This window comes from Salarias fasciatus, chromosome 13, assembly GCF_902148845.1.
Source record: "Salarias fasciatus chromosome 13, fSalaFa1.1, whole genome shotgun sequence".
Lineage (NCBI taxonomy): Eukaryota > Metazoa > Chordata > Actinopteri > Blenniiformes > Blenniidae > Salarias > Salarias fasciatus.
The window spans coordinates 4,115,923-4,133,971 of NC_043757.1; the positions used below are offsets into that span (position 1 = coordinate 4,115,923).

General features: G+C 43.4%; 1 protein-coding gene across 2 annotated transcripts in view; it reads left to right on the forward strand.

Moving 5' to 3' along the window:
- Positions 1-14,273, forward strand: part of gfra1a (gdnf family receptor alpha 1a) — a 100,333-nt gene extending 86,060 nt beyond the window's left edge. For both annotated transcript variants that reach the window (XM_030106398.1, XM_030106399.1), the window contains 4 exons: positions 36-170; positions 6,407-6,588; positions 11,767-11,814; positions 13,853-14,273. In XM_030106398.1, coding sequence (XP_029962258.1) covers positions 36-170; positions 6,407-6,588; positions 11,767-11,814; positions 13,853-14,005 — 518 coding nt within the window. In that variant the 3' untranslated portion in view covers positions 14,006-14,273. The remainder of the gene's footprint in view (positions 1-35; positions 171-6,406; positions 6,589-11,766; positions 11,815-13,852) is intronic.
- Positions 14,274-18,049: the final 3,776 nt, after the last annotated feature.

An 18,049-nucleotide genomic window follows, 5' to 3' on the forward strand; every position in this document is an offset into this window, starting at 1 on the left:
GCGCACGGCTGTGTCGTCCTCCCCTCCGACTCCAGGCACCGTCATGACGCCCAACTACCTGCGCTCGCAGAAGATCAGCGTCTCTCCCTACTGCGACTGCAGCAACAGCGGGAACAACAAGGACGAGTGCGACAAGTTCACCGAGTTTTTCACGGAGAACACCTGCCTCCGTAAGTCTCTCCTGCGCCGTGGCGCTCGTGCGCTCCTCTGAGCTCTCCTCTGTCTATTTCCATCCACGCTGCTCTCTTCTCGGCGAATTGGCCTTTTATCCCTCTGCTTTCCCTCCTCGTCTCCCCTCCCTCACCAAATATATCCCAATGCGTTGCCGGCATTGTTGCCCCGCCGCATTGTAAAGAAAGCATACGTACTGCAGCGCAGTGTGGCTCTGTGTGTGTGTGTGTGTGTGTGTGTGTGTGTGTGTGTAAAACTCGGTGTTCCTCCTGCTCCAGATCTTTGACAGAAAGCAGCTTTTTCATCCCAAACCTCTTACACAATGACTTTAATTAACAACCCTTCTTCCAACACACACTCACACACATACACACAGGCACACACACACACACACACACACACACACACACACACACACACGTGGTATCCCTCCCTCTCTTCTTTGCTTTCTGCCACTTTCTCTGCTACAAACATGCATTTTTCCCCAGTTAGGATTAATAAACCACAAGCCGTTCCTACAGAGCACTGGAGATATGAGACAGGCTCGGCGTGTACTGTGTTTGTGTATGTCTGTGTGTGTGTGTGTGTGTGCAATCAGAGCTGATTGTGCTCCTCTTGTTTTGGTTGTACACTCAGTGTCAGTCTGCCTCCACCACAGGCCCTCAGTGTAACGTGAAGCCTCATTGATTGGTGTGCGGAGGTCAGGACGCGGGGTCAGACAGGAAGGACGTCCACGCCGGACGGGCTGCACGGAATAACTCACACTTTTATGGTTATTGAAACCTTGGAACCGAAGTTTATGGCAAGAAAATGTGTCTCAGTTGCGGGAATGAAAATAAATCGCTGTCCACGCGTTTTCAATACCGCTTTAATCCCAGTTCACGTCAATAGTATATCTTAAAATCGATCCGGGGAAAGGAGAAAATCTGGGAGATGTGATGAATCTCGCATTTCTACTGTCATCCCAAATGCTTAAACAAAATATCAGTGGGACGGAAAAATAATCTGCAATCAGCCAAATTTTGATTTTTTTATTAATAACTTGATCAACAGCCAGGATGAAACTTGGCCGCTGCGTGTTTAATTTAATATCTACAAGACCTTTAAAGGTCAGCTGTGAGGGGAAAATGGAAAAAGAAAATGTTAACACCTTGCTTTTTCAAAGTGTGTTTCAGGCCACGAAGCCCAAATAATACTCCTCAATCATAAAATTAGTTATCGGCATGTAAAGGCTGCGTTCAAGACACGAGGAAGGAAAATGAATGATTTATATATGAAGTTCTGTGACATTAAATTTGAATGTGATCAAGTCACAAAAGCTTTCTGTGCTTTTGAATAGAAGTTTGTCAGCAAATTATCAGCTGCATTTCTGGAACTGGTTCAGTTTTTATCAGCTGTCATCCTTTACATATCAGGGGTGTCAAACATAAGGCCCGCGGACACAACTCTGAGACCCGAGCTGAGGGAGCAGTGATGCTGCGCAACAAAAGCCTCAACTCCATTAAAACATATCCCCCTTATCCAGCATTAACGGCTGATAGCAGCTACATTTCCCATACGAGGGTCTGTACCAGAACTGTAAAATGTCGCGGCGCTAGCCGGAGTGATAAATGAGTCCGGCGTGGCGCGAGCTCACATTGACTGCTGTCTATTAGCCGGCGTCGAGCTCGCTGCATTTACCTTGCTAATTGACTCGGTTAGGAGTTCAATTGATGAAGCAATCAAGCAGGAAACACATGTCAACGTGTCGGTTTGCCCCTGAATGGGAGTGTGCATGAGATAATGGCGTGCGTCGAAAATAATGAGCTACAGCCACTAAAAAATAAAAAAAAGAATGAGTCACTGGACTTGGGCGAAGAGGGCGGCGGTTTGATTTTTCTTCTGTCAGTGTGACGGTTAGATGAAAAACGGCAATGAGACGCAGCCTCATTTTGTCCGACTCCTTGTTTCTTGTTCTCGTCCTCGTCTTGTATTATCTCCTCTCCGTGTTTTCGCTGCTCTCTTTGTCTTTCTGCCGGTCGGGGTTAACGAGGTCGGCCCGCCGCGGATAACAAGGGCTGCCGCAGCCGGTGTGATTTCCTGTATTTCTGTGTCAATTCCAGATCAAAGAGGGTTAATGCGGGTTGAAACAAGCTCAGTTTGTGGTGTTTGCAGAGTGGAGTGGAGGAGTTCTACTTCCCCTCTCACTTGTCCCACGCTTCATCTCGCCTCGTTCGGCTCGTGCCGTCTCTCCGCCTCCGCCTCCTTCCCAGCCCTCCCTCTCTCCGCTCTCATTAAGCTTGCTCAGCACTAACTGGAACTGACAACTCTGAAGACCCTGACACACGCCGGCTACAGGGTCATGACTAGTGAGAAAGTTGATGAAAGAATAGACGGAAAATATGGGAGGTTAAAAAAAATAAATAAAACAGAAAGCGGATCTGAGAGAGGAACTCTCTGTTCCTTCTTGCTGCAGTTTAGTTCTCATGTATTTTATCAGAGGGAGAATTTAGTGAGCTGTCGAGGCGGGACCGTTTCATTTACAAGACAAATTGAGACATATTCCAATTTATCTGTGTGTAATTTCAGTGCTTTTCATTCAAAACTGTGGAATTTATGAGGACTGTATAAGCAGAGGAAATGTGCTCAGGGATATCGGCACATCGGTATCGGCTGATAGACGCTATGGGATGTCGTATGTCGATCAGGGTGTCTTGACAAAAAGAGGCTTTCCTTTAACTACAACACTTTTGCACGAGACAGGAGCCTGGCGTTTAGCATGTAGCGTCGGTGGCACACTGTGTGAGCCCCGAAACTCTTTAGCACGTAGCACAGCTCAGAGTTACGTTGCTCCAGCTGATCAACTCAACTCCCTGCACCTCTTTCTTTGTATATCCTTCTTTTCCAGACCCCCAGATCTGCCGCTACAATATTCTCCAGAAGACGCTGAAGCTTTAATGTATTCAAAGCTTTTCCAGCCTGATGCCTCCTCATTTCCTGAATGTGCAAAGGTCACGGCAGCCAGGCCAGCGCTAGTGTTACAGCAGAGCTTGTACATGTAAAGTGAGATAAAGTGGTAATGTAGACACCAGCGCTCACTGCTCACACCGGGGGAAGGTGATATCCTGTTCCCTCTGCTGGTGAAGGTTAAACGTTTGATTCGGTGATTTTTCAGCTGAAATTCATTCTGATATCTGGCAGAGAGAGAGAGATTAATGCCTCATTTTATTCTTGATAATTATTATGATCATCGAACTTTCAGTTTCGCTGTTGAGAGAATTAAAGACATAATAAAGGTACAATGTTTCAAAACTGAAATAAAAGCAGCTGAACACGGCGTCGATGACGATTTGATGTTCAAAACTTTTTAGTTTTAGTCAATGTTTATGAATGGATCTGACAGTTTACGACTTGTTCTTTCCTCGATAAATCTTGAGTATAGCGTCTCTGTTGCAGTTGCAGTGTGGGTAAAAGCTTCCTACGAGACTAGAAAGACTAAGACCTTTTCTTATAATTTGTAAACCTCAAAGTCAGACAAAATCAAATTTTGAGGAAATTAAAGGTCACATTCAAACAAAAATGCATGAATTCATCTGGCTAAGCTTTTAAAAAAATGGGCAATTTCAATCTTAGGATTCAAAGTACGACGCTCTCGTGGCAATCCCTGAGCCGACCCCACAAATGAAAGCTTTGATGAAATGTTTGCATGAGAGTCTAACTGAGGTCAAGTCAGCAAAGCAGATGAAGTAAAGGCATCTTTGACTTCCACTCAGTTCAAGACGAATCGCCACATTCATTAGATGTGCAGAGTGGAGCTAACTGAGAGGTTCTTTCCAGGTCAAGAGCAGCTGGATCAGTCGGAACGAGGGGAGAGCGAGACGCGTTATTGTCCTGAGTAGCTCCAAAAAGTCCAGCTCCACGTATTTCTGCACACGTTCTCTCAGCAGATGTCTCGTCCCTGACAGACGGCTCGAAACACTGTCAGAGGAAGCATCCAGTCGGGCAGAGCTGAACGGAAGGGAAGCTCTTTGAGGAGCGCGGAGCGGCGAGGAGACTGTCAGAGCTACAAACTCCAGACACGAAGCCGCTGAAGCACACGTCCCGACAACACACGCCGCTTCCGCGTTCAGGACGTACGCCCAAGGTTTACGAGAACATCTGTCAGGAATCAGTGAGAAACGTTCACTCACACACCGGTGGTGACGGCGGCCCAGCAAACTACAAATCTTCATACGAGCGATTTGCAAATCGATGTCCGGAGTTCAGTTTCTGTTGAAGAAAAGAAAAATTGCCTTGAACTTCCTGAAGCCCTGAGTCAGTCTTCTCAAACCGACCAGGATGACGGCGTCTCTGGTCGAACGGCATCAATCTGACCTCAGCTCGGCCTCCAGCAGGTTGATCCTCATTTCTTATCCTGCCTATTTGTGACCGGGCTTTTTTCTGAAATACACACCTGGAATTAACTAGAATGGGTGTCTGTGCTCCCTTGACCCTCAGTTGAATGAAGCAGGTCTGTAAAATGATGGAAGCCGGGAAATCTGCTGGAAAATACCTGTAATCACACATATTTCTCTTTTTTTTTTTTGCTACCAGCACATCTGCAGCTGCTTCCAAGGCTTTCAAAGTATAAATGCTGGAAATGAGCGTACAGTTTAGATCTTTTGAGTGTGATTTGATGTCTTCTTTATGAGTTTTAAACTCAGACACACACACACACGCTGTCATACATCGTGTTGTCTCATCATCTGTGCTCAGAATCAGTTTAACTTCATCGGTACAAACCTTTATTAACGTGAGTCAACAAACATGGACAAGCAGACTTCAAACCCACATTTCACCCTGTACACTGTCTAATTTGTTATATGAGACTCATTTTGTGCCTTTTTCTCTCCTAAAACTCGTACATACAACGCATTAAATATTGAAAACAGATTCCATGAACTTTTGAAGAAATATTTATGGTAATTTTAAAATACAACAGTCCCAGAAATCCGAGGACTAACAATCTTATTGTGTGTGGTGCATCATGTAGGCGTTGGTGTGTGTCTGTGTCTGTCTGCACATGTGTGTGTGAATATTTCAGTGAGGTTAAAGAGTTGTTATGCAGATCAGCTCTTCCTTCTTTTGCCACAGTATCAGGCTCATAATTCAGTGTTGAAGGGAAGAATATCATTACGTTCAAACAGCGTCTCTGTAAAGCTCAGCTTTCCTCTGAAGTGTGTGTGTGTGTGTGTGTATGTGTGTGCGTGTGTGTTTACATCAAAGCCATAGAAGGCTATTAATAGGGCCACTAATGGACTCTAATGGTAAATAGCCACATCAGCACTCAGGTTTTTTGACGGTGTGGTGAATTTATAATGGAGGACGGTGATAACAAAACCTAAGTACCTTCTAACTCTCCTTTAATTGTGGTTTAAACCGGTGCAATACGCACTTTTATTTCAACATGGGGACCAGCAGGTAGGTGATTCATGATGGGACTTGGCTTGGTGCTAAACTGACCTGCTTGCAGGCGTTTATAGTCTGTGAACTTAATACTTCGTAAGCTGAGACTTTAAAAGAAAGAAAAAAAGACAAGCAGTCTGTAAATGAAGAGTTTTATGTAAACCTGATCTTTCAGGGGTGTGGCTGTGTTTCCCAGAACACCTTCTGGTCGTGATGAGAAATGAAACAGATCGGAATGTCAGTCGATCGCTGCTGAACCCAGCTCGCTGTGGCTGAGCCACTTTATCATCAATCAGATTTAATTCTTCCACATATACATATAGGATTGTGATCATGATCACTGATTAAAGCTTATTGTGATAGTTTCTATGTATCAAGAATAACATCCAAATTATTCAATGGAACAATCATATTGGTTTGTGACGGTGAGAGTTCCTGACATTACCTGGAAGACCAACAGTACTGAAGAGCGCTTTGCTAGCTTTGACAGGAAGGAGATACTTTGACCTCAAATAGGGAGAAAAGAACAAGACGAGTGTGTAAACAAGGATCAGTACGAACGAACCGCCCCAATCGATCCAATCTGTTCTGAGTCTTCTGATGGACAAGTAAACACAACTTTTGGGTAAAGAGAACCAGGTTTTCATGTCGTCCCACAATCCAGAAACATGGAGATGTAGGCGATGTAGATTTTTGTCCTCAGTTAGCTGAGATCTTCCATAAATCTGAGCCGGATGGATGGATGGATGGATGGATTGATGGATGGATGGATGGATGGATGATAACTCAAGCATCTTTTCTCTCCCTCCAGGTAACGCCATCCAGGCCTTTGGAAACGGAACAGACGTGGGCGTGTGGCAGCCGATGTCTCCGGTCCAGACCACCACCTCCACCACCACCCCCTACCAAAGAACCCGCGAGCGCAACCCCAACACCATCGACAACCACATCAACACAGACCCCGGCATCTACCACTTCTGCGGCAGCCTACAGGTGAGACACACACACACACACACACACACACACACACACACACACACACACCTCATTGGGTTTTTATGCTTTCAGACAGTATTTCAGTTTCTGCTGTCCTGGCTGCACGATGGCGTCTCTTTTCTTAGAACTGTTCTCTTTTTGCACAGTTCATATATTAAATCCAATCGATGCCTGCAGAATCTCAGCCACAGCAGCCTCTGGCTTTAATTATGAATGCAGCGTGGTGCGAAGGCCTAAAAACAGGAAGCTGCTGAATGAATGTGTGCAGTCCCACAGGCTCCGCTCGCCAGATCTGGGTCTGAATCCTCCGCTGGTAAAATGCCACCACTATAATCCTGTGAGGGGATTGTTTTGTTTTTTTTTTTCCTTTCCACACACACACCACAATTTATGAATGTTCTGTTGCTTAAAACACAAAACAAATGTCTAAAATGTCATCTGCCAGCATCCATTGGTCTGTCAACAATCAGCGCAACACTAATAAAAATCCAGACTCCAGACATGAGAACAGTCGTGAGTCGTTACAGACTGGATGGCAGAGAAACGCACCAACAACACAAACAGGAGTAAATAGAAGTCGGTGTAATAACGTACGGCCACATTTCGTTGTTGACTGTCTTTTAGCTCCAAACCACTTCAGTAATGTGTCACCAGGAAGAACATTTGTCAAGAATAATATAACTGGTAACAACGGCGCAATCATTTAATAATATTAATGATGCAACAACAATTTGTGCCATAACTTTAGTTTTCTTGCATGTATTTGGGACGGTTCTCTACTGTGTTCTGTGCAAGTCATTTTATCACTGTATTTGTTGAAGTAAGTCCTCAATCAAGTAAATAAATTAAAAAAAAAAACTGTGATATTCCATAACTGTCTGTTCCTTCAAACACTACTGAAGTAAAAGTAATTTAATTTTTTGGAAAAAAATGTGACAGAGAGTAAAATAGAGTCTGTGTTCATTTTTTTTTTTTTTGAAAAATTCACTGAGAGGACAAAAGGTGAAATTCAAGACAAGATGAAAACTGACATTTACAAGGTGCTTTGATGAAATGCAGAGCAGGAACATGTAAGACTGGAACAAATAGAAATATTACAAAGTTCATGAGACTGAAAAAAATGAGAAAATAAAATTAGAGGAATCCATGTTTGGAAATTTTTCAATTTACAAATAAGTCAACAATGCAGTGAAAGTGATTGAAGTGAATTGAAATGGGTTAAGTTGAGATATGTTTTAAAAGTTAATTATTGACATTAACTGACTGCTTTAAACCACACACACTCTTCTGTTTTCTTCACTGTCAGTGAAAGAACAGTGAAAAGTTGAGCTGTTTGTAAAATGTTCTTAATTCAGCTCGTTCATCTTCCAAATCGCTCCTGATATTGATGGACCGACGCGTCGGCCGTGTTTCCCCCTCCCCCGCTGTGAGACTGAATCTCTCACACACACAAACACCGGTCGGCGGGATGACACCGAGCGACCGCCGCCGGCAGTCCCGCCCGGCGGCGACCGGCTCCTCCGGGGTCACGGAGGAGGAGAGGATGAAGCTGTCATTACCGGCAGAGCCGCTTCACATGTAATAACACGGCAGCTCGATGCAGCGCCGGCCAATCACGGGCCGGGAAACCCTCCTGCAATTTTCACGCAAGATCAACCCAATCTTCTTTTTTTGGTTTTGGTTTTTTAAAGAAAGACAGTTTTACTGAAGCTCTTACTGGGAGGAAGATGCTCTATAATCTGGCTCTTCCTCATTGAGATTGAATAGTGTGTGCACGTTAAATCATTCCAGATGATTTTCTTGTTTTCGTACCTCTGTGTCGCTTTCTGATTTAAGGTTTTCTTATTAATTGTTAGAGGCTCCGGCCACATGTGTTAAATCCTCCGTCTCGCTTCACACTGAACCACAACAGTGAAGCTGTGGCTGGAAAAACCACGACAATGAGCTACGAGATCCTGAAAGTACAGAGCTGTCGTAATTCTCTGTGGGTTGAAATGGTCCCGTTCTGAGAACAGGAAGTTGTGTCTGTGGTGAAACCAGGAAAACACTCAGTGAGATCAGAAGATTGATATGAGTTTACAAGCTTTGTGCAGTTTAAGCTGTTGTTCAACATCAAACCAGGTTTGTGTCCCGTTTACGTCCACATCTGACTGTTTATGCTGTTTTTACTGCGTTCAGGGCTGCATTTTAATGAAAGACACCTGATTTTGGAATTAGTATCTGCCTGCAGTGACGTGTTTTAAATATTTTAACGATCAGGGTCCACTGGTACACCGTGTTTTGATTGATTTACGTCCGTTTTGCCTGAAACAGAAACACAGCCGCTCTGTATCTCTGTGCATGAAGCCATGTCGTCCTGCAACTGCAGATAGATGCTGTTACAATCTCAAGTCTGTGCAAATACAAGTATACGTACACACACACACACACACACACACACACACACACACACACACACACACACACACTGGAGAGACTCTGTTCTGATAATGAGCTTTGGTGGTGTACTGATGCGTGTGCGCTGCTGGCACCGCTCTGATAGCACGTCAAATACAAGTTAATGAGGAGTTGTTGGGTTCGGCCATTTTTCTTGTGTTTGTCTTGTATTTCTCGCTTCTTCTTTCTTTCTTTTCTTTTTTTTTTTTTGACTCAGAAACTTCTGAGCACACACACTTAGATCGTGCGAGCCTACCTTGCTGAGCCCGATAGCCGTTCGCGCACATTTCAAGGATGAAGATGTGATTTTGGAATAATCAGTTGTAAGGATGAGGTGTTCAGTCAAGCTTTAAAGTCAACGCCGTCTAACTTATTTTATTTTAAGAAGCTCCATTCAGCACAATTCATTTTTTGTTTGGTTCAAACGGCCTCACAAAACCTCGCCATGATTCTCCCTGAAACAGTGTGTAGCTCAGCTGAGGGTTCACACTCGACAGTCGTCCTGTACGACAGGTCTGACTGGAGACCTGACCGTCTCGGTGGCGTTCTGCTGGCCGGAGGAAGGCGCTGAAGCCGAGTTCCAAACAGACCAAGAAGCCTTAAATAAAACACACGTGATCCAACACACACACACACACACACACATGCATACACACGTGCGCTCTCTTCTGAAAGCTCCAGGCGCTGTCGGGCTGCTCTTATGAATAAAGTCGACTCCGACACATGCAGGAAGTGCCCCGGACAAATATGGAAATGTAGCACATGCTAATGTGACTTTTGAGAGCGGGCAGGTATCACGGAAAATCCCAAAACACATGGACACGAGGCCGGAGCATGCATTTCTGTTTGTTGACTTCCAAATCTTTTTTTGAATTTCAATGAGCGCAGCGCTTGTTTATCATGAACAGACACTATGGAGGGAAAGGTTTCTACAGTTTTCATCTCAGGAGAAACATTTAGGAGGTCGTGGAAGAGGAGGTTCATGTCATGAAGACAAATCTGCACTGAAGGTCCGAGAAGGACGATCGTTTTATCATCCATTAGATAAAATAAAGTAAAAACCGCCTTAAAGACGCAGCAAAGTCAGAAAACATGGTTGATCTGCTTTAACTCTGAATATGGAAGAAAACACTTTACATAAAAAGCTGTAAAATACAGAATATTAACCGTCTTCTATTTTATGTTCTTGATGTCTTTCTTGTTTTTTTCTCTATTTCTTCTTTTGTTGTTTTAGGTTTTTGTTTGTAAATTGCACCTATTTATTCCATAGAATTTATAGGACGGCCGTAAAGTGATATTTCCAGAAGCTGCTGTAGCTTTTTAGCGCCATCTTCTAAACGGCTGAATTTGTTGGTTTTAATTCATCATGAAGACGCAGCAGCAATAAAAGTGACGCAGCAGCAGATGGAACAACACTTCTGAGATTCACATTTATATATCTGTTTCTTTCTTTTTTTTCTGACTTACGAAGCACTTTGTTAAGAAATATTTCAAGCTTTTTTTTTTGGACTTTATCAACAAGCTGTGAAAACTTTTGGAGCCATTATTGCTTCGTGCTGATGAGAGGTGGAAATGTTGGGGAACTTAAATCAGTGGCGCCGCACACAGATGGGCTGCCGTCGAGGAACAACTGGATGCCCAACTTGTTCAGTTACTGTGTTTCGTCTTCTTGTTTTATTTTTCTTTCAGCCACATTTTTTATTCCGGGCCGTTTTACACTCAGGCCTTCAAATACAGTATGATTAATAGACAACATTCTACTGGAACTGTGGCTGTGTGTGTGTGTGTGTGTGTGTGTGTGTGTGTGTGTGTGTGTGTGTGTGTGTGTGTGTGTGTGTGTGTGTGTTGGCTCTGAAGCAAAGGTGGAACAACAAAACACACTTTCTGCGTTCGCCTGCAACATCCTCATTTCTGGTGTGAATGGTGGAGATTCTGGAATCCTGGAGACGTTTATTATTCTGTCACACTCGCACACAGAAACACTGAGGTTCCATTCACTTCCTGGATGTGCAGAGTGTGCGTGTGCGCAGGTCATCACAAGCTCAAAGTCTTTTCTTTGGAGAAGCCAGGAAGGCCTGAACAAAAGCGCGATAGTCATAATCACATGAATAATTTACAAAACACACGTTCGGATACTGATTGCAAGGTTGGCACTGTAAATGAGCAAATCAGCTCATGGTGGGTTTGCAATCAGCACAAATGTTAATCACTGATAATCTTTTCAGAAAGTTACCTTCAGGGTCCAGACGCAGACATCCAGACTGGATGGTTCACGTCTCGCACCAGAACTTTTACATTTTGTTTATTTGTTTCTATTCATAGCTACTCATTTAGGATAAAACATCTTCAAACCACAGTAATGTACAGTATTGGGCTCCTCAGAGCAAACTGACACAGTTTTACTTTCATTCGTCTTTATTCTGTTCAGGAGGACGTCGCTCCTGCTCTCTTGTGTATCTTTTCGAACACTCTGTTCAGTATCGGACTCAACATGCACCCCTATTATATCCTAAAATGTACCTGAACATACCATCTAAAACAGCAAACAAAAGCTTTCATTTCTGCTTTATTTAACTGACAAAGCAAGAAAAATGTCCCCGAAGAAACGCAGTTTAAAATCTGTAAATAATTACAGCGGCCAACCTTCAGCTGTAATTCATCATTTTTCAGCAACACATTTATCTGAAAGCAATATTTGTTGAGAATGTGAACATGAGTCTTTGTGTTTATGTCTTGCAGGCCCAGAAGCTGAAGTCGAACTCGAGTCTCGATAACGTCCTTTGTGTGGTAAGTCATTTATAGACCGACTGATAAAAATCCTCTGAATGAAATGAACGGGTCGAGTTTCACTGTACATCGTACGATCGGATACTGTACATAAAACCGTCCAACAACCAGAAAAAAGAAACTACAAAAAAAGGGGGGGGGGGGAAACAGCTTGATTCTGGGAATTATTTTAATGAAACCATCCAAAAACACTTTTCCCGCTGTGCACGTCTCTACGATCTCACCCTGACAGCATGGCTGTGAGGCTAACGCTAGCTAGCTAGCTGCCACGGCAGCATCGCCGATCGGTCTGCTCGGGTCTCAGAGTTGTCTTATTATGAAACATGTTCAAAAATGGACCAATTTACTGGAAATCTCGTCCACTTCCTCTACACCCACCGCACAGCTTGTTTTATACCGAATCATCAAAACCTTAAAAGATAAAAAAAAAAAAAGAGCAAGTTGTCTGTTTTTAAGTCCATTTTATGTGATTTTATTGCACCGCTGGACATACGTTTGTGGGAAATATCACAGGTCACAAAAACATAAAATCACACCTTTTCATCTCATTAAGAAAAAAAAAAAACAAATATGATTTTCAGTCAGGACCAAAAAGCAATCGGACGAGCGATCGAGTCATCACAAACTTTAAGAAGTCTCTCCGCCGCCATCTCTCCGCCGCCGCTTTGTAAATTCTTCGTCTTTGTAGTTTCTTTGAGGCCGAGACGGGATGCTTGCTTATCTGGTGGCTTTTAAAGTTCAGTGTAAATGTCATTGTACAATAATAAGGCAGCGCTGTGCACCGGAGTGACATTTAATGGAGGCAGGGCCAGATCGAGGGGAGATGACCCGGCCGTTAGCTCGCAGCTTTATTAGCTAACCGGTGACGCTCCGCCGGCACATGTTGACATGTGGCGGCACGCGAGGGTTCAGAGGGCGCACACTCTCCGCGGACTGGACCCACGGTGGCATTTCCCAGGTGAAAACAACCTTTTCATGTTGTAATGTGTCACTTCACATGAGTTCGGGAAAGACTTCTGAATGGGCGACTTAATGAGGCAGCTTCACTTCAGCAGGTTGGCAGCTGCTCACTGCTGTGGAATTCACAATGGATTTACACTTATTGATGTTTTCTTGAGCTAAACACTCATCACTTTTGTTGTAGATGAACAAACAGCTGCAACTTAAATATTAAACTATGGAGACTATTAAAGGTAACTTCTTTCACTTTAAAGTAACTTTAAAATAATTAGCAACTTTCAATAACTTACCAGATCGGTAAATTTGCAGTGCTGATCCAGTCCTAGCAGCCTGCTGAATGTGATGTTTCTCTGTTGGCCAGCTGTGTGTGGCTGAACAAACCCAGTACCTGGACAGGAGCGGCTCGGGCGCCGTGCTGCGACGGCTTGGCAGCCGTTCGTGTCATTGTTGTTTATGTTGAGGATCGTTTATCAAGCTGTCTGGAGAAAACATCCGTGAATCTGCTGTGGATCGGATCCAGAGGCTGCCGCCTCACTTGATTCATGAATCTGTCTCGTGCCACAATCTGGACAGGCCGATCGGGCAGACCAGCTCTCCAAAGACGAACACATTCATCAGTAAAGCCGGGACGTTTTTACCTCTGAATACCGAGTCCCGCTTCAGGACTCCAGGATCATATCACATCCTGTGATCGGCATCGATATGTAGTAGTTTTATGGAGGATTCTGATGCATCTCTAGCAGCTGACATGCAGAATAATCAATTCAACCGCAGTTCTTAATGCCAAATACAACACAACCATTTCAAGGCAGTAATTCCACATGAGCAAACAGAGACGCTGAAAAGGAGAAAAACTCCCTTTTAATGGGAAGAAACCTGCAGAACCAGAGTCACTTTGTACAAACCAGACTCATTATTTAGTTAGCAGATCAGATTATTGTTGTTAAAATGTGTTAAATTCACAGAAAAAGTGTTAATAGCGTGAAACGTCATCGCTACCTTCATTCTTGAGTGATTTTCGTGGAGGACGTGTGTTTTCTGACACTAACCTGTTCCTCCTCTCCCGTCTGACCTCCAGGACCCTCTGATAGACGGTCCCAGCACGTCCAACGCCATCCTGAGAAACTGGGCCGGGTCCAGACGGCCCGGCGCCGTCAGCTCTCTGCTGCCCCCGCTGCTCTGGCTCTGGTACTGCAGCCTGCCCACGCCGTCTTTACCGGGCGCCTTGTAGCCGTTTCGCTGCAACACACACTACAAGGGACTGACTGTCAAACACACATTTGTATAAAAGAAATTATATCCTTTTCTTTTTTGATTATCCCTGTTGTACTATGATTTCTCCTGGATTTCTCTCTTTTTATCCCCCATTTTGATTTTTTTATGAAGTTTTGGGAAGTTTTCTTGTTTGTTTTGTTGTTTATTTTTTTGCATTGCAGCTGTGTGCTACAACAGTGATCGACTATACATGTTAACTCCGTTCTGGCTGTGTGTTCACGTGAGTTGAAAAAATAAACACTTAGGGTGGCGATTCAAAAGCTTCGACTGCTCACACGGGGGCAGAAATGAAAATACACAAGGACTACATTCCAATAAACCACAGCCGGTGGCTCTTGGAAAAAAAAAAAGTTAAATGTAAATTAGCATCGATCTCTCAGAGTTATCTGTTTTTCACCCACGTCTGTGTGTGTGTTGAGGCTATCAGTGGGATCTTTGGCGTTAAAAAAATAAACAGTCACATTCGGTTGGGCTACGTCGGCTACATCCGCAGCCTTTTCGGTGTTATTCCGTCTCCTCTGTGGTTTGTGTCCGTTTTGATAATGGCGTGATCTGGTGTTTTACATTTTTATGAGCTGAATGAAAGACACACGTGCGCATTAACTCTCTTTCCTCTTTTATTTCTTTTTTTTTCCATCAATACCAATAATTAAAATCTGAGGTTTTCAAAGTGTGGGACATGCCTCCCCCAGGGGGCGCCAGAGATTTTGAAATGCCGCAAACAAACCAGATTTCAGGTATGTTGTGAGAATTCCATTAGCATAAATGCAATTTTTTTTTGCAAGTGATAAAAGTTCTGAAGAAAGGTTCATAGGGTCTACTCTAATGAATGAAGTTGATATTAAACGTTATAAGACTGTTACTTCCATAATAAAAACAATTGTTCGCTGAAATTATTAAAATAAGGTGTTGATGGAGGCTTTTACAGAATCTGAGGCACCATTGATGTAATGACATTACATCATTTTCACATCATTTTCATGTCAGAAAATGTTTGCGTTTATACAACACCGTTTTGAAAACGATATTTACACGGAAAAGGTAGAAACGCTGAAAAGGATGTTTTCATGTTGGGCCTCTAGTGGGTGCTTTTTGTTTTGATAATTAAATGCACGTGGCCAAATATTCAGCCAGTAGCTACTTTCCTTACTGATGAGTCGACGCCCACTGGGAGGTTAAAAAGTCGGACCAACGTGGTCGTCTTGTCTCGTTCCTGCAGTTTGGTCTTAAACGTGGGGATTCATCCTCCTGCACTTTGAAAACCTCTCGTATCAAACAGAGAAATTAGAGCATCCGCCTCCACTGAAGCTCGAACTAAACACGCTGGCGAGGAAAAGCACACAGTCCCTGAAAGGCACATTGTTCCGGACGCCCGGAGGAAGATCCGGGGCGTCTCACTCCTCCTCTCTACCGGACGGACGGTACGCTGCTGTGGACGCCCCCGATCCGCCGTCACTGATTGTACGGACTTGTAACCGTCCCGGCTGGTGGGAAGGAGAACGAGAAGCTGCTGGAGTTTGTAGAATTCATTTCTGTTTATTCGTCCCGCCGCTGCATTGAGCCCTCGCAAACAAGATCAACAAATAAACTTCCTGTTGTCGAGCATCGAGCGTCACTCCTGCGCTCCCGATCGCGAAGCTGTCAAAACGTGTTAGGGGGAAGAACCTGGAACTAACCGTCTGCTAAACGCCGTCAGGCTCCGACACTGCCGGCGCCACGGTGGAGTCTGACGCTGCAGCAGGGCTGCCAGGTCCGCAGTGTCTGTTTTTTAACCTCTTTATTGAACTTTTAGAACATATTCATCATCTCACAGCGTGACTTTCAATGAGATCTGCTCAGATTCAGGCACACTCAGTTGCAAAAGGCACCGAAACACAATTTAATGTTAAGATCAAAGGTTTTCAGACCTGCCGAACACTTTCTCGCGACTGAGAGTGGGAAGGAGGTGATTTGGACAATAGTGAAAGAGCTGCTTGGGTCCAAGTTGAATCCAATCCTGGGAAAATGTTGCTGGATTTATTTGTCTGTATGTCAGGATTGGGGATTGGGTTATTTTGTTGACAAATTACCAGAGTAAATTAATAAATCTGGCTGGGTTAGGTGCACACCACTGCTATCCTGAACATCTCACCAAACATCAACAGCTTTTACCCAATAATTTTACCTTTGTTACGTCGAAATGAGACGTATTTCACAATTACTACAAAGCAGTTTGGAGTTCAAAAGGTGGTTTTGTATGTTAATATGTTCAGTTCTAGTTTTGGGGTAGTTTGTTTTGTGTCTCAGACCTGGCAACCCAGCAGAGCAAACACAGTTTTCAACACCAGAAGGTTTCTCAGTCCTGATTGGACGATTGGATTTCGCAAACGGTCAGTTTTGTCTCGGTTTGACACCTTTGTCTCAAAAGAAACCATCACCAATGAAATTTAAAAAAGCAGCAGCAGCGCTGTGACCTGTGGAGGAGCATCAGTTTCATCATGTAAACATTCTCTTGAAGTCCGATCTTTTCCTTTCAGCATGTTCAGCTATCACGTCCGGCCAGCGGGGGCGCCGGCGGGAGCCTTTACCACACGCTGCTTTAGGTTTACACAGCTTCTCAACACACACTTAATGTACAGTAGAAGTTAAATGTTATTTACCGAGCATTAACATGGTATATGCACTGTATGTACTTGGCTGAAACTATGAATTGGACAAAAAAAAAAACCTGTCTGATGATATTCTATTTCAGAGCATTGTGAGCTATTTTGACATCCAGATACAATATAGAGTACATTGAATACGCCAGATTCTTGTTTTTTATAATGACCTTAATGTATATTCTCCCAGTATGTACATGATTATGGAATATTATTGCATCTGAGAAAGGATATCATCGTAACTCTCCTGTTGTAGGTAAATCCAACTGTTTCCTGAAGCATATTGTTTTGTACCATAGCCCCGTTTATAATGCCTCCAGATAGGGTTGTTTTTTTTTTTTGTTTGTTTGTTTGGGGAGGGGGGGCAGGGGCTGAAATTTACATTATTTTTCTATCTTTTACTAATTTTTGCTATTTTGATGAGTTGACTAGAGTGAAATGGACCCGCAAGGGATTTAAAATGAAAATGTTTGGACTTTTCTGGAACAATTTTGGTTTTAAAGCTAAAATTGTGATGGTGTTCATGATTTAGTAGAAAGCTAAATGAACTGCATGGTTTTGAGAATAAAAACAAAAAAAGACATGTTTTTAAGGTCTATACATGGATTTGTATTCCTCTGAAGGCTGTGATTTGGGAAACTTTCCTGAAGATTGTACAGTACGTGCGGAGCTGAGATGGGAAGCCGAACAGAAATGTTAGAATTTGCTGCACAGATAAAAGCTAATTTCTCCAAACAGATCATCTAATTATATTTGAATCCTGGTGTCGTATCGTCATTATGAACATCCAAAGATTCGATCTGATGCTTTGTTTTGCATTTGAAGGTCTCAAAACGAGTTAGTTTTACCCCCGAATGAAGAGCTGAGATGGTAAATGCATTTGCTGCCCATTTCCGTCCCATCTGTTGTACAAAAATAATTATTTTGGTTGTTTTTCATCTTGGAAAGATGCAGGCTCCTTCAGCTATCTGGCATCATTGAATTCTTAGCTTGTGAAAATGTAAAATCTATTGTACAAAAGTTAAAATTAAAAACTGTTACATCGCCCAGACTCTTCGTGTGTGACGTCTTTTCTTTCGCAGAGAGAGGATGAAAAACACGCAGAGGACGGAAAAGGTTTGAGAACATGATCGTCTGAACTTCATTCATTCATACAGCTGATACCAGCTCATGGAAGAAAACACAAAGGAAATGTCAGCTGGCCATGGACCAATCAGTGAAGCTCATCTGAAAGACTCCAGAAGCTGCAGAACCCTCGGCTGTCTGTTAATAACACGTCAGAATCTGATTGGCTGATGATACAGTCACTCAACACTGCTCAACCCAATAGCAACGTCCAGCTTGGATCCAGGTCTATCTGT